General features: G+C 35.5%; 1 protein-coding gene across 1 annotated transcript in view; it reads right to left on the reverse strand.

Moving 5' to 3' along the window:
• Window positions 1-23,293, reverse strand: part of LOC127646528 (contactin-4-like) — a 157,749-nt gene that overhangs the window by 41,724 nt on the left and 92,732 nt on the right. The window contains exons 5-10 of the mRNA XM_052130275.1: window positions 17,389-17,484; window positions 6,088-6,291; window positions 4,597-4,699; window positions 3,191-3,375; window positions 2,479-2,621; window positions 661-790 (exon numbers count right to left, since the gene is read on the reverse strand). Coding sequence (XP_051986235.1) covers window positions 661-790; window positions 2,479-2,621; window positions 3,191-3,375; window positions 4,597-4,699; window positions 6,088-6,291; window positions 17,389-17,484 — 861 coding nt within the window. The remainder of the gene's footprint in view (window positions 1-660; window positions 791-2,478; window positions 2,622-3,190; window positions 3,376-4,596; window positions 4,700-6,087; window positions 6,292-17,388; window positions 17,485-23,293) is intronic.

A 23,293-nucleotide genomic window follows, 5' to 3' on the forward strand; every position in this document is an offset into this window, starting at 1 on the left:
CTAGTAAGTACACTAGGTAAGGAACTTAAAGGGGTCATATCAAACATTTTTAGCATTTTTTTTTTCTTGCTGTCCACTTTGCATGTCAAGTGTTATCATTTTGCTTTTGCAACACCACTTTCCACACTCTCTTTGACCTTGCAATTAAATGGCCCTCTTCACAAGCTACAATATAAATTGCCATAATCTATCATTCAAACATTCAAAAACAAACTGCACAAAAAAGTTCCACATAATCTGTTACTGTTGGACTGAAAGGATCAGGCTCCTTGTTAAAAATATACATCTGTGGCATGTTTATAACACTGAGATCCTTTAGAATTATATGTATGAGTTGCAGGTGCTACACATAGTCAAGAACAGCAAAACATTTTACCACATTTTACAGGATGGGCGGTGTTTCTGCACAGTCAGTGGGGAAATTTAGTTGTGCATTCATGTAGTCAACATCAGAAAGTGGAATATATTTTGGAATATAACTGTTTTTGCATCAAATTTGTATTCGTTTTTTGGACTTGGAAGGAACATTTGAGTTTGATTGTTTTCATTGTACAATGAGCACTTATATTAAAAAAAGATCATGTACAATTTGGTTTCTCATGATATTATGACTATAAAGATGTGTCTCAATTATCTTTGGTGACATGGAAAGATAATTACCCTCAACTTTGAGCTCTGAACTGGCATATATGACTCCATTCTCATTCTCTGCCACACACTGATACATGCCAGAGTCTATCAGGTTTATGTTGGAGATGGTTAACCTGCCACCATCAACACGAATTCTGTCCTGAGCATAAACAAAACTAGAGATTACACTTCAGTTTTACCAATTAGTATCGCCTATAGAATAAAACTTCAAGAGTTGGTCATTTCATTATTTGGCATTTTGATGAATACAGGTAAAGTGGGACACTTTCTGATCATTTGACATTGGCATTATTTTTAAAATATGATCTAAATGGCTACATCAATGTCATCCATCCGATATGGGTTTAGGCTGATTTTATGTCATGTAAAAATATACACATACTGATAGATTTTAAGCTTAGTGTCCCCAAAAGAAAACTGTTTCTCAGAGGATCCTCTTTCAAAGTTCAGTTGAACCTTAAAGGTTTAGTTCACCAAAAATGTTTAATTCTCTTATCATTAACTTACCCTCATGCCATCTAAGAAATATATATATTTTCTATCTTCTGCACTTCAGAACACAAGAGATGATTTTTAGAAGAATACCTCAACTCTGTAAGTCCATTGCAATTGAATGGTGAGCAGGCCTTTGAAGCTCCAAAAAGCAGATAAAGTCAGCAGAAACATAATTCATCAGACTCCAGTGGTTTAACCAATGTGTTCTGAATTGATCCAGATGGTTTTGGATGAGAACAAACAAAAATGTATCCTTTTTCACTGTACAACTTGCCATTGCAGTCTCTAGGCATGATCAGGGTTCAAGGTTGATTATCTTCCTAGTGCTTGGCACATGCACAGAGCGCTAGATGGTGCTATAGGAAGTGTAATCGAGCTTGCAATCATGATCGCCAAGGGGACTGCTGTCAAGATGTACAGTGAAAAAGGATACATTTTGGTTAGTTATCATCCAAAACCAACTGGATCACTTCAAAGACAACCTTCTGATTAAACAACTGAAGTCTAATGGATTATGTTTCTGCTGACTGTATCTGTTTTTTTGAGCTTTAAAGGCCTGATCACCATTAACTTACATTGTATGGACCTACAGAGCAGAGATATTCTTCAAAAACTCTTTGTGTTCTGCAGTAGAAAGACAGACATACATTTCTTAGATTAATGATGAGAAAATTTTCATTTTTGGGTGAACTAAACCTTTAAGGTTTAACTAAACTTTGAAAGAGCATCCTCTGAGAAATACAGTTTTCCTCTGGGGACACTAAGCATAAAATCTATCATTATGTGTATATTTACACATTAGATGGCATGAGGGTGCGTAAATTAGAATTTTCATTTTTGGGTGAACTCTCAGTTATGTGCCAGTTAAGTATCAACCTTTTCTCATATGTAGAAGAAAATTCCTTTAGAGAAATGCAAATATGTGTGGACAGCATACCATACCTGCAGACTTTGATATGTTGTCAAATCTGAATACAGTATGTGACATTGTTGAGAATTCTTCTGAAACTCTAAAGGAGAAACATGTTTTTATATATATATATATATATATATATATATATATATATATATATATATATATATATATATATATATGTATAATGTATAACACACACTGTATAACACTGAGATATTATTTGCTATTTTCTTACTTATGGGTTCCACTTTACCAGTTGTCCCACTTTAACTGTATTCACCATATAAAGATCTAAAAAGCAAATACACACCACAAAAAATCTACATAATTTTCAAAGTGAAATGTTGACGTGTCTCAGTATTTAATTAATAAAGCACAATATCCTGTGGGATAGTTTTCTAAGTTTGTCTTATCACCTCAGGGATCACAGGCTGTCCATTCTTAAGCCATCTGTAAACAGGTTGAGGTTTTCCATTAGCTTTGCACTCCCACTGAAGATCAGCCTCAATAGCCATGTTTGTATCAAACAGAGTCTGCAACCATTGCAGGTGTTCGACATCTGTGAAAACAGCAACATACTAATAGAAAGTAAAAAGTAATGATCTGAATACTGTCTAAACAGAAAGTCTCTCTCTCTGTCTCTCTCTCCATCACGTTCTCTCTTGCAATGCATTGCAAAAATGATGTAAGTACTGTGTTTTATAAACCACCAAAAAATGAGGTTACTCGGTACACATTAATTCTATATGATTCTCTGTTTTACAGGGCCCCCTTGCAGTGTCTGATTTATGGGTTTTTTGTGAAGACTCAACAACTCCTGTTGTTGCCAATCTAATTAGTCTTGCCTTGACAACAAAATCCATTCTTTCATTATTTATTATTTACCACAAGGTTGCAGTGTGATCTGTTATCTGACTCATTAAAAATGTAAATTTATCTTATTGATTATCCTGCAGTAAAGGTGACGGCCTACAAAATGCAGCATGGATGGGTGATATAATACAAATCTTTTAACACTTCGAAAAATATGTTGCACACAAATATTGAACATACAGTAACTGTTAAATATTGCAAATCAAAATAGCAAAAATATTACCCACTCTGTATTTTGAAATAACTGCCACTTACTTTGAAATACAAGACGTCCTTTTGCAACACTACGTCCTTTGGAGTTTTCGGCCACGCACTCGTAAAGTCCAGCATCCTCTGGACGAAAATATGGGATCTCCAGGACCCCATTGGAATGATTTATCTTCATTTTTCCAGGGAAAGGGCTTCTGTCTTCCCTCTTCCAGGATATAGAAGGCACTGGACTGAGAAAAGTCAAGAGAAGAAGTAATACTAGCATCAGACCATAACGAAATAATGTAGGTTTAATGTGATTCACCAAATGTTCTACACATACTCCTGGATCTAACAACTTTGTTGGTCCTGAAACAACATTCCAATGTACCAATCAGATTTTAGGATTAGGTTTAGGGGCTCAAAGAACATTCTTATTAGACAATCACTTGCCTCTGATTTTAGGTCTAGGTCAGAGTTAGGATTAGGTTTACCCTGCTAAAAAAGACCAGCTCAGACCAGCATGAATTAAAATCCAATTCACCTCCAAAAAATGTTGGTCAAACAGTGTGGTCTTTTTGATGAATTTGGCTGACAATGCTAAGTTGATAAGGCTAAGCTGGTTAAGCTAGCTAAAGGTATATTTTGGGTTCAAAACTAGTTAAGCTCAATCAATAGCAGTGTTGTATAATAATGATTACCACAAAAATTTTACTCAACCTCCTTATCTTTAAATAAAGCAAACATCTAGGTTATTGGCCCCATTCACTTCCACTTACAATGGAAGTGAATGGGGCCAACCCATAAACGTTAAAATACTCACTATTTTAAAAGTATAGCCACAAAACGTAAACAATATGTGTGTTAACATGATCTTAGTATTATAAAATAACTTACTAACCTTTACGTAATACATAATAACTTCATTAACATGACAAATAACATTTAATTTAAAAAAATGTACAGCTCAAAAAATGCACACGTTTTAACAAATGAATGAATGCTTTCATAAAATAAAAGCTTTACATTTCTGCTTTTAAACCCTCCATAAATTGGCCCAATTCACTTCTATTGTACTTTAAGTGCATAACTGTAACCTCAATTTTTACATTTCAAAATAATATTTTATTGTAATCAACATTATGCCACAAATGCTTTTGATAGAGCTTAATTAGTATTGAACCTGGGATATTACTTTGAGAAGCCTGATAGGGACACCACCATACCAAGATCACCGGCACAGGCTTCCATATTACAACATATGCTGGTGATGTTTGAGAAGTAATGGATGCTCTTCTCTATCTGTGATAGAGATTGAACTTCTCTAAGTTTAAAGGAACCTGTGTGTTTCTGAGACATTACGCTTAAATAAACTGTTAAAATGTACTATGTTTTAAGTGTGGCAATCCCCAGTTAGTCAGGCAACCCTCTGGAGGGCAAGAAGTCCATATGGTTATAAAGAAGAGACCTACTTTCCTAATGCGAAGCACTCCAGTCTAACCGAGGATCCTTTGGCAACATGGATGTTTTTTTCAAACTGGACTTCAATCTTGGGCTCATATTCCCCCATCACAGCTGAAAAATGAGGCAAAATGAGGATAAACAAGTCTAAGTTGTTTAGAGTAAAACCAACAGATACATAAACTTAATTAAGTAATTTTAAAACTTAATTTATAGGCAGAGACCGGTGGTAGTTTTCACACTTTTTACTCAAGTGATTATTTTTGAAAGTCAATTTCTGTATAAACACAATAACGCAAAGTGAATTTTATATTAGCCATTTCATATTTTCACCATTGTTGCCCAAGACACATAAAACAAAACCAAAATTTTAAATTTTTTAAATTTAATTAGTTAACTTTTGTGTCAACATGTCCGAATGGCAAAAATGTTGCCACAGTATACCCTGTAAACGGGTGTTTAACCTAAAAAATGTGCTTCGGTTACATTTAATCTAACTTCAACCTGACAAATGAAGCTACATTAATTAAAGTCATTTTTATGATTAAGATCAAGTACAAATAGAGTTAGCATTTGCAGGTTACCACTTTTGTGTCACATAGGGAACCTGCCATTTGAAAAAAGCCATTAGGCTATTTAATGAAAACTTTAGCTTATTTTAAAAAATAAAACATTATGAAGCAAAAGTGATTCATATAATAGCAAAAACACAGAAAAAGTACAACATCAAACCATTGTTTTGGCTGAAATACAATTCATGAATTGTAAAAAATGCATTTGACAACCTGCCCTGATGTATGAAATATAACCCTGCTCTTAGAACACATAAAAACCTTTTCATTATAATTTGTGTGTTGTTATTTGTGGTTTTATTATGTTTACTTGTTTACCCAACACCTACAGTATTATAAAAATGTAATGATATTGGAAATTGGGATTTTAGTTTGGAGGACATAATTCCCTTAAAATCCTGCCCTGATAAGACAGCTTTGATCTAGCCCAGTCTCCCCTATATGTACAAACACGGCACAAAACAAAATTCACATGCAGCATGGCAAATAATACTGATCAACGCAAGGTAAAGTAAGTAATAATAATTAAATAAATAAAGTAGTGATAAGTTCAGCAATGCACTTGGGCACCAAATATTTTAGAAAAATATATTTAATATTCACATAGAATTCAAAATATTAAAAACCTCTCTGCCCTAATTCATATACCTAGTTTGAGTGAATATTAAACAGATACTAATGACTGGTGATGTTGAGCCCCTTGGGGAATGTGTGTGTAAGAGTTCTTCTATTAGTTTCTCAAAACAAAGCACACACATTTTCTCTTTCTCACACTTTAGTTGGTAAAGCACAGCCCAGAGGCTATGAATACACACATGTCTCAGTGTGGCAGCAAACCTAACACCATCATGCTCAAATCTACTGATTCATAACTGTTAGTGGTTCCTCCAGGTTCCAAGTTTCATGGCTACTATTGTAAATTGCCCTTACCATCCCGCCGTAGCACAACAGGAGTTGGGGAGCTGTAGACGGTTGTGTTGGTCATCAAATTCTTCACCACACATGTGTAGTTGCCCACATCTGATGTCTCCACCTTAGCAATATACAAGTTTCCAGTCCTCTGGGACACAAAGCGACGGTTATCTCCAACGACCACACTGGGGCGGCCATTAAATATCCAGGAGTATCTGATTTCTGTGGAGAAAATAGTTAATAACACTTATTAGATGTCATCATTAGACAGCATTTTAAAATGAATACAATGTAAAACACATTCAGGTATCATTACTATAATGTTGTGAATCATTAATTTAAATTTAACAAAATATCTTCTCAAATTGCTGACAAATATGTAGAGACAACTATAAGTAACTTATCGTAGGCTAATTTCCCTGAAATGTGTACACACTGTGGCTCTTAATCAAAACATTGCTCTAGCCTGTCACAGCAGCATTGGCTCAATCAATGGTTGTTTGGGGAGGGATTATTTTCTTTTCTGACGAAGGTGAATGTTCAGGAAACTTGTTACGAAGATAACAATAATTAATTTGACTTGGCTATTTATATCCAATCAGAGTATGCTTTTGATAGTTAGAAACACAGCCAGATTCATTGTGAGGTGCATTTTGTTTATTTTAATTAAACCATTTATGGAGTAAATTTAGATGTAAGTTCTTAGCTTGTTTGGGCTCAGCTGTGAGAAAATGCTTTTTTGGTAACAAAATGTAAGCAATACAATTTCAAAATGGACAGTTAGCTGAGGATCAGGAGCTGAAAACTAATATTGTTCCATATGGATGAGCTGCAAATGCATACTGCTGGCCCAGATGGCACCATAAACAGCTCTATAAAATGTTCTGCATTTACTTTCCACAACTGAAAATAAACACAACATTACAATGTAAGAAGATAACCTGTGATGCAGAGATAATAAGTAAGGGAAAGGGTTTTGTGAGAGTGCATTTTTGTAGAAATTGTACCCTCATGTATTAAATGTAATGGTGTGGGATATTTCCATAATAAAACAAATAAATACATTAATTCATATTGATTTGATTGATTATATTACTAATATTGTATTTGAACCAACTTTATTGGTGGCAGCACTTATATAAGAGTAACACATACAAAATAAAAATAAGTCACAAGTTTGTAACAAATTACAACTTTTGTGCTGTTATAACAGCAGAGGGAGGACCATTATTTTCAAATAAAAATAAATAAATGACTAATAAGCACAATTTAGAGTTATGTTTTGGTGTTCCATATATATATATATATATATATATATATAAGTAGTGTATATCTGGAGCAAGTTCAGCACATTTGATTTTACAATCAGCACAAAGGAACATAATGGGTCTCCAATCCAACAATTATTATTTTATTGAGTTTTTTTTAAGTCATTATTAATATTAAAAGATAAACCTTTGCACTATTTATTAATGAACAAGTAAGACAGTGGTATGATCCCATGTATCAAAGTATCAAATTAAGAGGCATTTATTAAAGGGCAGACAGAGGGGTTAGACTAGTTGAAATGGATGATAAGAGCTGTTAAAGCTTCAAACAGCATATCCCAAAGCCCGCCTTTTCCCTAACAAAGAGAAAAGAGTCCTATTTTGCTCCAAGATAGAAAACGGTGAATTAAAACCATCATAAATGGAGTGGCGACAAGGTGAGGGACCTCTCGTCATTACAGAACACTGTGCTGAAGGGTTTTGGTCACTTAGGAACAGAATTCACAGGTGCTATAATCTGAAAGCCTGTGGCAGAGTAGACAATGAACAGGGCTATTTATGAGTAAAAAAAAAAAATAGGTGATTTGTGGGAGGAGGTTACAGTACTGTAACTAACATCCAAGCCATACAGTTTTAAAGTCAACAAGAAATCAGAACTGACCATATTTAATTCCTTAATACAGGTTCCTGGTCTTATTGTGCACAATTGTGCTTCATTTATAACTTGTTAGATCACTGAAATGTCTTTCCTTTCAGGCTGACATCACCTAGGCCATACAAGTTTCAGGAGGGAAGTAGTCCTCCACAATCAAATGCACTCACATTTAGGTCTTGCTCCATTGTGGTACTGTGGTACAACACCCACTTTTCATGATCCAGTCAACTCTCGATGGAAACAATCAAGGCCCACCCTCATTTTTTTTTTCTTCTCTGTCCCATTTAATGTTGTTTTCCTCGTAAATATGGAACCATACAGAAATAAAATCCAGGGTTCCCTCTTTTGACCAATGAAATTCCTTGACATTTGTGATTACTGTATATGGATTCTTAAAAATCACTTTGATTCAGACCAATTCACTAAATAATCATTCAGACAGAATTGTAAACTGTTTCATTTCATCAAAAGAATGATTTGCTCACCAATCAGACATAACTAAAGCTTGCAAGCAAGTTTTCCTCTACACAAAAGAAATATCTTGCTGGTGAGCTATTGCTAATGCTGATGCAGAAAAACACACTTTTTAAATATAAAATTTTAATGACCATATTTGCATGCACGATTTTACAACGATTATGTTTAATAAATTGACAATGTGTAAGGTCATGAAAAAGTCTTAAATGGTTTTTCTTTATCGGTTTATTAAGCATAAACTGATTTTTGCCTATTTCCCTGATTTTGTCATGTATGTAAACACCTTTACCAGAGATTCTACTGGCTTTATCCAATGTGTTGTGCACATGACTGTTTACTTTGTGATGTTAAAATCAACGTCATGATGATGTCAAATTTACAGAGCCCCTTAGAGGACATTATGGAAAAAAAATTCTGAAATAGCTTTGCTTTCCCTCGCAACATGTTTTGCCTGCCCTTGCAGTAGTTTGTGTTCCATAGCAATTCGTTTTGCGTGCCCTCACAATAGTTTTGCATTTTACTACAGTGACATTTACAGTTTCAAATTTTCATATCCTTCAAATTTTGTCCAATTTGTCCAAACGATGGCCAAATTTGTTCAACTGGTCAGAAATTATGCCAATGGGAAGTTAAAGAGGTTGATGTGAATATGTATTTTACATTTTCCTATGGAAAATAAATTTGGTATGCTTCATCAGGCCCATAATCCGAGGTAACATGCAAAGTTTGGAATCAGCACCACCTATGGGCCAAGAAATGTAAAAATTGGCTATTTCTGAATGTAATATTTGAACAGTTAGTCCTATGATTTTGTTTGATGTCTTTAGATACCTTGGGTCATGAGGATTTCAACTATATACATTTTCCCAACATCAGCCATCTAACCTCTTCACCATTTTGAATTGTATGAAAAAGTTATGTATATTTTAAATGCTTTGTCCTATTTGAATGCAGATTGGAAGAGGTCTTCAACATCATGTCCTGAGTGTACCTAAGAAGTTTGGAGATAGCGCCACATAGTGGTCAAAATGCTTGTTCAATTTAATAGTCAATCACGCTTAAAGGGATGGAAGTAATTTAAAAGCAAAGTGGGCGAGATCTTGCTGACGAGTCAGCTGTCACTGCCACATCACCATTGAGAAAGATATCCTTATGGATTTAAAAACCTGAGACATTCTGCATGATCATGCGATTGATTAATTTAACAGGAAAAGAGGGCTGAATTTCACTTCAAGCAAATTGGTAAGAGATCTTTGCATTGTTATAGCAACATCAGGAGTTTTCTAGGTTCTTTAGGCTGCTTGAGCATTCAATGTCGGATCAAGATTTGAAAAGTAACCGTGTACCCTGACGACATTTTTTTTAAACAAATTTTAATCGCAAATATTATTAAAGACCTTTTGCTTGATATTAAACCTCCTTAGTACTGGCTTTCATGTGGACGTGTTTTTAAAAATGTCAATTGGTTTTAGCTGATTGCCACGTACTGTAAGATATATTAATTGTGAAAATGTGCTTTATTAATGGCATTTTACATTTAAATTTATGCATTTGGCAGACGCTTTTATCCAAAGCGACTTACAGTGCAATTATTACAGGGACAATCCCCCCGGAACAACCTGGAGTTAAGTGCCTTGCTCAAGGGCACAATGGTGGTGGCCGAACCAACTTTAGCCACTACACCACCACCACTCCATATGAATCATGTATTGCAAGCGATGTATTGCAAGTGAACACAAAACTATTGCGCAGGAATGCAAAACTTATTGCAAGGTTTAACATTGGGGCAGGCAGGACAGGAGCAAGCGAAGACGATGATGTAGTGAGAAACCAAGTGCAGTTTACTGACTAAGTATAGCCAAAAAAAAATGAAAGAAACTAAACAGAACCTAAACATGAACCAAACAGGAATAGACTATGACTTGACTGAACTTTACTAATGAAAACAAATACTATGATACAACATTAAAGGATAATACAATCACAATACTGTGGACATGGGCAGTGTGGCAGGGAAATCAGGGGACCAGAAGGGGCTAGAGACCACGGGGGGCTAGAGGGTGCTGGAAGCCATGGAGAAGCAGAGGGCAGAGCCGGCGAAGGACCCAGACACCAGGGTGAATCAGGAAACCAAGGCTGAGCCGCGGTGGGCTTGGTGAGGCACGGCCTGGCGAGACATGTCATGGAGCAGGAGACTAGGGTGGAGCCAGTGGCCGGAGAAGTGGCTCCAAGAAGGGAGCGGGGTCCGGCGGTTTGGGTGGTGGCTCCAGAAAGGGAGCAGGATCTGGTGGCTTGGGGAGTGACGACAGAGCAGGGACAGGATCAGAAGGCATGAGAGGTTTCCTTGGGGCAGAGGGAACAGAGTTCTGGTCTATGGCCACTGGCCAGGGTTCAGGAGGAAGTGGATCAGAGGCCGGAGCTGTGGGTGTTGGCTCCGACGTGCTGGATTTGGATGTGGTGGCTAGTGTAGGAGTGCAGAGTTCCTCATTCGCTACTCCAACAGTAAGGGCCAAACCACTCATTAACGGGGCAAAGTCAATATATTTTGAAAGGGTCCAATTGACTCTATCTCCAGGCATCCTGGAGCAGACTGGCTCATTTAAGCACATATGAAAAATATATTTGAGGGCAATACCATTAAAGTCCACTTGATAGCTGGAGTCAAAGAACTCCTCCACATATTCCTTAATGGAGCAATTCCCCAGGCATAAATGCAGAAGTTTAACAGCTGGGTTCATTTTATTGGTCGAGTATTCTGTAACGTCGGGGCAGGCAGAGCAGGACAGGCAGACAGGAGCAAGCGAAGACAATGATGTAATGAGATCCCAAGTGCAGTTTATTGACTAAGTGTACCCAAAAAAATTTGAAAGTAACAAAACAAAACAAAACAGAACCTAAACATGAACCAAATAGGTATAGACTATGACTTGACTTGACTGAGCTTGACTAATGAAAACAAAGACTCAACATTACAGTATAATACAATCACAATACACGAACAAGGATAAAGGCAAACATGAGGGCTTATATGCATAGACTAGGGTTAACCAGATAACAAAACAACTAATGACAAGACTGAACCAATAACACAGGGACCAATGACAGAACTGAACCGATAAACAAGATAACAAGACTAATAAACATGAACCAATGAAAAGACAACACTAATAAACCAAGAACCAACAAGAACAAGACACATAAAACATGAGGGAAACAGGAAACCACATGACTAACACACATGACCAGAAACAGGAGGTAAACTAATTTAAAAATAAAAGACATGAACAAAAACACTCTTACACATTACACACATTTTTGGTCTGATTTTTTTTAATACGCTGATTTCGGTAAGTATTTGTAGTGTTGTACACGCAAGGGCACTCAATGACTTATTTCCAGGCCTGAAAATTAAAAATTTTTAATTCCACAATATTTTCAGGTATTCCATGACCCTGAGAACCCTGAAAATGTGTTTCATGTTGACTTGAGAATTAGCATATACATTAGCATAGGCTTGAGAAAACTATGCTAATGCACTTAGCAATAATTTGGGGTATAATACAGCACAGTTGAATGATCTTAGTACTTAGAGTTCTTTAATATGTTGCATCCTACACTGAAAAGAAAGTAATATTTTTGTTTTATTTTGTATGGTTTTAAAGCCCTTGTGGTTTCAAACCCAATATCTAGTGCATTCAGAAAGGATTCATACCCCTTAATTTTTTGACTTTTTGTTATGTTGCAGCCTTATGCTAAAATGCTTTAAATTAGGAGTGTGCAGCGAAGCCATTATCTGTATCTGTTCATCTGACAAAATTATCTGTATCTGTATCTGTCTCTGTTTTCAGATAGAACCAGGTGTGGGCAGGGCTTAAACCACAACTGTGTCAAAAAAACAATTGAAACGCCTATTTTTAAATGTTACTCTTACATTTTATAGATTATATTAATAAAATATGAATTTTCATAATAATAGCATATTAATAATAATAATAATACATTATTATTATAATTATTAGCATTATCATTGTTGTTGTTATTCTAACTTATTAATTATTTAATTAAAAATTACCAGATGAAGCTGAATTTGTAGGCTAGATTATCTGTGGAATATGTTGTTCACTGTGGTTTCTCCTGGCATTTCAGATATTAATATCTGCATGAGACAAAATTTTCATGTACAACAATTCTGGAGGCAGAAGGTGTCAAGCAAAATGTTAAAAGTCAAGCACACATTTTGCAGTGAATAATATAGACAAATTCAAACATTAAAATAAATGAAAATAAATCAATATAGCCTACAAACAGGTGCAAGTCCTGTACATCTATTTACAGGATTTTTTACAATAGGGCACCATTATTTAGTTAAACAATAATAATAATCATTATAATTATAATTATTATGTTAAATTTATATAGCGCCTTTCCAGAGCTCAAGAACAAGAGAACAGTTTAAAGAATAAAAAACAAAACGGAGCATGTTTCAGTTTCTAAGCAGGAATATTCTGAATAGATGAATACTCTATGGAGCATTCAAAATTTTATGGAGCAGAATAAAGTCTTAATCAGATCATTTCTTTAATCGCAGATGTGGACATACATGTGTTCAACGTTAAGAGATGATAGATGAGCTCTGATGTGAAATCATCACTTCAGGTCAGTTATTTAGGCTATATATGAATACATGGAAATCACGTGTGAATCATGTGATACAATAACATAAACATTTCAAGAAGTGGAAAGTGTATATGATGTTGTATCTTAGTTAATGTTACACTTGAACAATGTCCAGACGTGCACAATTCCCAGTCGAGACCACACCCATCAGATCTGAAATCACATCATGGGCATTTTCATTCATAAATTTTGCACTTTAGGCATAGGCTATTGGCTGCACAGATTCATAAATTTGTTGTAATTTTGAATATTTTATTTAAAATGTCGCTTTATCCTTGTGCTTCTTGTATAATAAATCAATCTAATGTTTTTTATATTATTCTGATGAATCTGTTATTCATTTTGAATTAATTATCCGTACCATTTCAAATAAGGTATTCGCCTTCGAGCAAATCCCTACTTTAAATTATGCTTTTTTTTCAAAATAATCTACATTCCATACCCAATAATTACAAAGCAAAAAACAGATTTTTGATAACTTTGCAAATGTATTAAAAAGAACAAACTGAAATATTACATTGACATAAGTATTCAGACCCTTAACTCAGTACTTAGTAGAAGCACCTTTGGCAGCGATTAAAGCCTCAAGTATTTTTGGGTATGAAACCTGAAACCTGGATTTGGGGATTTTCTGAAATTCGTCTGCAGATCCTTTCAAGCTCTGTCAGGTTGGATGGGGATTGTTGGGGGACAGCCACTTTCATGTCTCTCCAGAGATGTTCGATTGGGTTCAAGTCCGGGCTCTGGCTGGGCCACTCAAGGACATTCACAGAGTTGTCCCCAAGCCACTCTTGCGTTGTCTTGACTGTGTGCTTAGGGTCATTGTCCTGTTGAAAGGTGAACCTTCGGCCCAGTCTGAGGTCCTATTAAGGATATCTCTGTATTTTGCTGCGTTCAGCTTTCCTTCACCAGTCCCCCAGTCCCTGCCGTTGAAAAACATTTCATCAACCAGAGAATCTTATTTCTCACAGTTGTAAAGTCCTTTAGATACTTTTTCAAGTTTCTTGCACTGAGGAGAGGCTTCCATCTAGCCACTCTGCCATAAAGCCAAGATCGGTGGATTTTTGGAGTGATGGTTGTCCTTCTGCGAGTTTCTCCCATCTCCACATATGATCTCTGGAGACATTCCAGGGTGACCATCGGGTTCTTGATCACCACTCTTATCAAAGCCCTTCTTCCCAAATTGCTCAGTTTGTCCGGGGCGGCCAGCTCTAGGAAGAGTCCAGGTTGTTCCAGACTTCTTCTGTTTAAGAATTATGGAGGTCACTGTGCTATTGGGAACCTTCAATGCAGCCAAAAAATGTTGTAGCCTTCCCCAGATCTGTGCCTTGACATAATCCTGTCTCTGAGCTCTGCAGGCAGTTCCTTTGACCTCATGGCATGGTTTTTGCTCTTGATATGCATTTTCAGCTGTGATACCTTATATAGACAGGTGTGTGCCTCTCCAAATCATGTACAATCAATTGAATTTGCCACAGGTGGACTCTATTCATAGTGTAAAAACATCTCAAGGATGATCCAGAGAAATGGGATGCACCTGAATTTCAAGTGTCATAGAAAAGGGTCTGAATACTTATGTCAATGTGATATTTCAGTTTTTTCTTTTTAATAAATTTGCAAAGTTATAAAATGGTTTTGCTTTGTCATTATGGGGTATAGAGTGTAGATTGAAAAATGTGAAAGTATTTTAACGTATGGCTGCAACATAACAAAATGTGAAAGAATGAAGTGGATGAATAGCTTACTTTCTAAATGCACTGTAAAACTAAATTCACTTTCAGGACTGAACTGCTGTATAAAATGAGCATATAAAGTCCCATAAAGCATTATCTATATGAAAGAGTCTAGGATTATGGAATGTGGCAAACAGTCAAGGCTGGTGTGGCTGCATAATGCGGGAAAGAAAATGGAAGATGGAGGGTGGTTGCAAGGTGTGGGGTTTGTGTGGGGCTCTTAAGGCCATTGATTCCACTGGAAATGTGGCGGAATGGCAGAACACTGGCGCAGTCACGTGAAATTGCACCTCTGGCATATGTGCTCGCCTGTATGTGCGGCTCTTTGAGGCGCTGCTAATCAGCTGCACACAGACACAGCAGAAACACGCAGCTGGACTGGGGGATAAAGAGACGTGTCGCTTTAAGCTAGCTGCCACATGCCTTTATTACCTTTCAACAGAAGGCCAAGGCTTAAGAAAATAACCTTTCCAAATGACCACAAGGGCACAAGTGCCATTAAGAAGGAGGAAGGGAAGCTAAATGCCACGAAGACTGTGCATGAATGCAAGAACGGGGGCTGTAGAGCAAGCCATTGTACTCTGGACATTTAAAAGCTTGATTTGCTCACAATATGAGATAATTAAGATATAATCTGAACTGACATGGACCATACATACTAAGTGAGCAGAGTGGAGAGGCTCTTTTTGACACCAGTAAGACTGAATTACCTTTTACTGTGAATTATTGACCTTGGATTTGTTAAGTATTGTTCCACAGCATTTCACAGGCAAAACACAGAGCTCATTATGATAAAGAAATAACTGCCTTGGAAATAGGTCAACAGGTTTTGTTAACAGGTTTTGTCACCTTATCTGTGTGTGAAATCTGTGTGTTTCACCAAATGTATTGGTAAAATTGTGTAAATTTCATTTTTGCCTCATTGTGCATTTGTATGCCAAATGTATCTAAATGAAAAAATAAGAAACCGCTGTTTGCTGCATTTCCAGTGCAAAGGCAAAAATAAATTATATTTTATCCAAATTATACTTGACTCAATATTGTTCAAAGCTGCAGTCTAAACTGAATGTGATGAGATAAAAAGAGTGTGTACTCCAATACTTGTTTCTATTGCAGTTGTTTCATTGGCTGCACTCCAAAACAAACATAATGTGTGACTAGTTTAGACCAGTGAATCAAAGCGGTAACAGAATAAACATCTGACTCACTTACAGAGCCGCTACTCTAAATAAAGCAAGACCTGTTATATATACACTGGTGGCAAAAGGTTTGGAATAATGTACAGGTTTTCCTCTTATGAAAAGAAATTGATACTTTTATTCACCAAAGTGGCATTCAACTGATCACAATGTGTAGTCAGGACATTAATAATGTGAAAAGTGACTATTCAAAATGTTCATAAAATCTTAAACTACTTCAAAGAGTTCTCATCAAAAAAGTCCTCCATGCGCAGCAATGATAGCTTTGCAGATCCTTGGCATTCTAGCTGTCAGTTTGTCCAGATACTCAGATGACAGTTCACCCCACACTTCCTGTAGCACTTGCCATAGATGTGACTGACTTGTCGAGCACTTCTCATGCAATTTACAGTCTAGGGGATCCCACAAAAGCTCTAATGTCTGTGTTTCTTTGCCCAATCTAACATTTTCTTTTTGTTATTCTGTTTCAAAAGTGGCTTTTTCTTTGCAATTCTTCACATAAGGCCTGCACTCTTGAGTCTTCTTTTTACTGTTGTACATGAAACTGGTGTTGAGGGGGAAGAATTCAACAAAACTGTCAGCTCCGGACATGCGAGGTGTCTATTTCTCAAACTAGAGACTCTGATGTACTTATCCTGTTGTTTAGTTGTACAGCTGGGCTTCCACATCTCTTTCTGCCCTTGTTAGAGCCAGTTGTCCTTTGTCTTTGAAGACCGTAGTGTACACCAATATGAAATATTCAGTTGTTTGGCAATTCAAGTATTGTATAGCCTTCATTCCTCAAAACAACGAGTTTCTAGAGAAAGCTGTTTCTTTTTTGGGTGCCATTTTTGACCTAATATTGACCTTAAGACATGCTGTGACATCCTATTGCATACTGTGGCAACTCAAAAACAAACACAAAGACAATGTTAAGCTTCATTTAATTAACCAAATAGCTTTCAACTGTGTTTGATATAAAGTGATTTTCTAGTACCAAATTAGCAATTTAGCATGATGACTCAAGTATAAGGTGTTGGAGTGATGGCTGCTGGAAATGGGGCCTGTCTAGATTTGATAAAAAAATACTTTTTTCAAATAGTGACAGTGCTGTTTTTTTACATCAGTAATGTTCTGACTATACTTTGTGATCAGTTGAATGCCACTTTGGTGAATTAAAGTACCAATTTCCTTCTAAAACAGCAAAATCTATACATTATTCCAAACTTTTGGCCACCAGTATATATATATATATATCCCCCTTCCTGAAGCAAAATACTTTAGGAAACATTGAAATAAGATGAAAATGTATACAAAATATATTGAAGTACCTCCAAAATGGGGTGGTGGACCACACAGGAGCACAACAGCCTGTCCCTCCCTCACTAGCACTGGACTCCTGGCCTTGCTACTGAAATTCTGCAGGTCTGGGAAAACAAAATAATGGGGCTGCCATTACTTTTCATTAAAGGCAGTGTCATCACACTGACATGCTACAGACGACACATGGAGCAGAGACCTTTTGAAATGCCAGTCTATAGAACAGGCAGAGACAAATATGACATCCCACACTGGGCTAAAGCTGCGTTGATTATTCAGATCTAAGCTCTCCAGCTTAATGAATGTGTGGCTGTGTGAAATGAGGTGTGTGTATTGTGCATCATATGAGATACTGTATCTATGCTAATGTAAGCATACAGTATATTGCAGAAAACACTGCACTATTACTCCAATCCCATCTTAATATGCAGAGACAACTATAAAACATACAGCATTTATTTAAGAAAAATCAGAAAATAGAAATAGAAGGATTTTCCCTTTCACCCTTTTGCCCTTGAATAGGCACATGCCAGTGTGGCTCATTAGCCATTTTGGACATGGTAGTACCATGGTATTCTTTGAAGTACCTTGGAGTACCTCATACATACCATTGTATATGAATATGGTTATCATTCAGTACCAAGGTACATAAAAATGTACTATGGTATTACCATAACTATACCACAATAAAGAACATGTATTCTTTCATATAAATGGTTAAAGTAATATATAAACAAAAATATTATTTTATAGCTTTGAAAATATCTGGGGCTTGTTTGTGTTTGCAAATAAGCAGAATTCAAAGAGAAAACACTCTCACACAAAAAAAAAAAATAAATAATAATAATCAAAAGCTTTCCTGAATATGAGTCAAGTAACACAAATGCATTCCTAAAGTCTTTACAACGATGACTGTGTGACAAGTTAAATCTTATAATATAAAAATGCATTTCCCACTCCCCGAACTCACACTTGCAAATCCTGCATCACTTAAGATCTAAAAAGACATCTAATTGTAACATTTTAACAAACAGATGTTTTAAATTTAGTGAGTGCTATTGGACCTATGTTGATAGAATCTTCCAGAAGGGAAAATGCTGTTGTCAGTTTAAAAGCCTACTACATCCAACAAAGTAGGTATGTCCTACCCACTTATGGACCAAATGACAACATGAGAGATAAAATACTGTAGCTGTGATTTTACCTATTGTGCATTTAAGCTTCCAAAAGATAAATTTAAACACAATATAGTCAAATTATTAACAAAGTATAAGGGAGACATAAATCAAGTAAATGGGTACCGAAATTCTGAAGCTCCAAAAGCACATAAAGGCAGCATAAAAGTAATCCACTCAAGTGGTTAAATACATGTGCTGTATTCAGAAGTAATATAAGTGTGGGTGAGAAACAGATCAATATTTAAGTCCTTTTTAGTATAAATCTTCACTTTCACATTCTTCTTTTGCTCTTGGTAATTTGCATTCTTTGTGCATATTGCCACCTACTGGGCAGGAAGGTGACTTTATAGTGAATAAGGACTTGAATATTGATTTGTTTCTCACCCTCACTTTTTATTTTGCTTCTGAATATATAGATTTAACCAATGGTATGGAATGATTTTCCGGACATTATTCAAAAGGAATTGCAAATTGTAGTTGCAATTGCGTTTTCAATTTGTGGACGCATAAAATGTGACATAATCCAAACGCAATTGCAAATCGCGCATTACCGTTTGCATTTTCGTTTAAGCGAACGCACAGTGACTGCCAGATTTCAAATGGAAAAGCAAAGTCCGTTTGCAACTGTGTTTCCCATATCTTACGAGTTTTGGCCCTGTCATATTTAAATAGCAATTTCAATTACCATGTCTGCTTTTTCATTTTCTCAGCGTCGCGTATGTAGCCAGCCAAAACTCAAATGGAATACTAATTCCCTTAGTATTTCCATTGACGCCTTACACGGAAACCTGTCAATCAGGGTCAAGGGTGGGATTATGCTATGGGGCGTGTTTGTCTTGGGAAGAGACGTCACTCACAGTCGACGGTCATGATCAAATAAACCGGCGTCTGTTCAGGGCATCACCTCTTTATTTATTTTGTATTTATTTTAATGTTTATTTGACAGGGACAAATGCATAGAACATTGCTTTATAAAGAATAGGCCTACAAAGTAAATGCCACGCATACATGTTTCTAGCCATGACTAATTTGCAACCCCTGTCCCTGGTTAGGCTTATAAATTTAAAACAAAAATTACAGAGTATTGAGTTTAAGATTTATAATTAATAAAATACATACAACAAATACATCCCATATATGAAATAAGATATGGGCTTAAGTAGATGTGGAAGTCACTATAAATCAAAGTCTAGACACATTTAACAATACAAGAACACAAAAGGGTACATATGTCTGTGCGTGCTCACATATGCAACATTATGTTTGTATGCATTGTGTTATGTCCTACGGAAGCGTATTGCATTCACTTGAGAAAAAAAAATCTACTCTGTTTTTCTGAATTAACGACTTAATTATCTCAGAATTACGAGATAATTTTTCATGGAAAAAAGTTTTTGCTCTGTTTTTCTGAATTAACGACTTAATTATCTCAGAATTACGAGATAATTTTTCATGGAAAAAAAGTTTTTGCTCTGTTTTTCTGAATTAACGACTTAATTATCTCAGAATTACGAGATAATTTTTCATGGAAAAAAAGTTTTTGCTCTGTTTTTCTGAATTAACGACTTAATTATCTCAGAATTACGAGATAATTTTTCATGGAAAAAAAAGTTTTTGCTCTGTTTTTCTGAATTAACGACTTAATTATCTCAGAATTACGAGATAATTTTTCATTAAAAAAAATATTGAGATCCCTCAAAATCCTGCCAGGAGCTCTATTTTAGCTGGATTGCATGGAAGTAAACATGTCCCGCCTTTCAAGTTTAATCCGGTTTTATTTTACTTTGGGTCTGAGACAATTTATAGAGATATATTTTAAACTTGGCCTTCAATACAAAGACATTACTGTCTATGACATTTGTAATACTGTCATGGCTGAGACACGCTTTGATCTTCCAAAGGACACTAATCAAGCAATAGACTTGTACTTGCATTTAACACTAGAACTACTGGAATTCTAGAACTACTAGAATGGCCATAGTGGTCATTCTGACCGTTCATACTAGACTGTACCAAAATGTCATGTCATATTTACATTGGAAACTTCTATTGAGGTTTTAGAATGAAGCTTCTAATGTCTGTCGTCATATTTTATGGCGTCATCACCCTAAAAATGTATTGAATAAAATACAATAATATGGATCAAATGGAGCCTAGCTGACATGAGATAGTCCTACATAATACGATCTTTTTTGTAATATATAATAGTGCTAGACTATATAAATACATAGGCCTATATATATTATATATTAGCTGCTAGACTGCCCCGGAAGGTGCGTGCCTCGCTTTGTTTACAGCAAGTTTTTTCCACCACAGTGAAAATGTTTTCGAAAGTCTAAACGCCAACAAACATGGATTGAGGCGGAATATTTCGTTAGATAAAAACATGTTGTGAATTTTGAAAATTATTACATCTATCCTTTTTCAAAACATGTTGACTTTTGGACTTTACAACGCTCTGGAGTTATTGGAAATTGGAAACAATCCTATGCAGCCACCACTGGAATCAAAATCCATGAATAAATGAATCTGTTATATTAATAAAATGAATGTGAAAATGTATTAGTTCATCAACAACCACAGAACTTGCTATTGTAGCTAATTACAGATACAAATTTGATTGTTTATATTAAATTATTCTCTTTGTAAAATAAAAACAAATCAATACAATAGCTTATAAATACATCACCAAAGTGTATTTCAATGCATAGTAAAAACCTTAGACATGTATGAAACACATATAGGCCAAATCCAAAATGGCCAAAGTGGTTAATAAAGAATATGAACATTCGCTAAACTGTGGGAAAACTGATTTAGAAAGCAATATTTGTTTTACTGTGAGCAAAAATATCATGCTGTAAAACTATAATGAAAATAGTATGCTGTAAAATCATTATGAACGAATTCTCCTAAAAGTGGGCTCACTTGAACAAAAAAGGGGGCCCCCTTTTAGGAGAATAATTTAATATAAATAATCAAATTTGTATCTGTAATTAGCTACAATAGCAAGTTCTGTGGTTGTTGATGAACTAATACATTTTCACATTCATTTTATTAATATAACAGATTCATTTATTCATGGATTTTGATTCCAGTGGTGGCTGCATAGGATTGTTTCCAATTTCCAATAACTCCAGAGCGTTGTAAAGTCCAAAAGTCAACATGTTTTGAAAAAGGATAGATGTAATAATTTCCAAAATTCACAACATGTTTTTATCTAACTAAATATTCGCCTCAATCCATGTTTGTTGGCGTTTAGACTTTCGAAAACATTTTCACTGTGGTGGAAAAAACTTGCTGTAAACAAAGCGAGGCACGCACCTTCCGGGCAGTCTAGCAGCTAATATATAATACATATAGGCCTATGTATTTATATAGTCTAGCACTATTATATATTACAAAAAAGATCAGTATTATGTAGGACTATTCATGCTCAGCTTGGCTCCATTTGATCCATATTATTCTATTTTATTCAATACATTTTTAGGGTGATGACGCCATAAAATATGACGACAGACATTAGAAGCTTCATTCTAAAACCTCAATAGAAGTTTCCAATGTAAATATGACATGACATTTGGTACAGTCTAGTATGAACGGTCAGAATGACCACTATGGCCATTCTAGTAGTTCTAGAATTCCGGTAGTTCTCGTGTTAAATGCAAGTACAAGTCTATTGCTTGATTAGTGTCCTTTGGAAGATCAAAGCGTGTCTCAGCCATGACAGTATTACAAATGTCATAGACAGTAATGTCTTTGTATTGAAGGCCAAGTTTAAAATATATCTCTATAAATTGTCTCAGACCCAAAGTAAAATAAAACCGGATTAAACTTGAAAGGCGGGACATGTTTACTTCCATGCAATCCAGCTAAAATAGAGCTCCTGGCAGGATTTTGAGGGATCTCAATATTTTTTTAATGAAAAATTATCTCAGTAATTCTGAGATAATTAAGTCGTTAATTCAGAAAACAGAGCAAAAACTTTTTTTCCATGAAAAATTATCTCGTAATTCTGAGATAATTAAGTCGTTAATTCAGAAAAACAGAGCAAAAACTTTTTTCCATGAAAAATTATCTCGTAATTCTGAGATAATTAAGTCGTTAATTCAGAAAAACAGAGCAAAAACTTTTTTCCATGAAAAATTATCTCGTAATTCTGAGATAATTAAGTCGTTAATTCAGAAAAACAGAGTAGATTTTTTTTTTCTCAAGTGAATGCAATACGCTTCTGTAGGACATAACACAATGCATACAAACATAATGTTGCATATGTGAGCACGCACAGACATATGTACCCTTTTGTGTTCTTGTATTGTTAAATGTGTCTAGACTTTGATTTATAGTGACTTCCACATCTACTTAAGCCCATATCTTATTTCATATATGGGATGTATTTGTTGTATGTATTTTATTAATTATAAATCTTAAACTCAATACTCTGTAATTTTTGTTTTAAATTTATAAGCCTAACCAGGGACAGGGGTTGCAAATTAGTCATGGCTAGAAACAAGTATGCGTGGCATCTACTTTGTAGGCCTATTCTTTATAAAGCAATGTTCTATGCATTTGTCCCTGTCAAATAAACATTAAAATAAATACAAAATAAATAAAGAGGTGATGCCCTGAACAGACGCCGGTTTATTTGATCTTGACCTTCGACTGTGAGTGACGTCTCTTTCCAAGACAAACACGCCCCATAGCATAATCCCACCCTTGACCCTGATTGACAGGTTTCGTG

The sequence above is a fragment of the Xyrauchen texanus genome, chromosome 7, assembly GCF_025860055.1.
Source record: "Xyrauchen texanus isolate HMW12.3.18 chromosome 7, RBS_HiC_50CHRs, whole genome shotgun sequence".
In the NCBI taxonomy this organism is placed as follows: Eukaryota; Metazoa; Chordata; class Actinopteri; order Cypriniformes; family Catostomidae; genus Xyrauchen; species Xyrauchen texanus.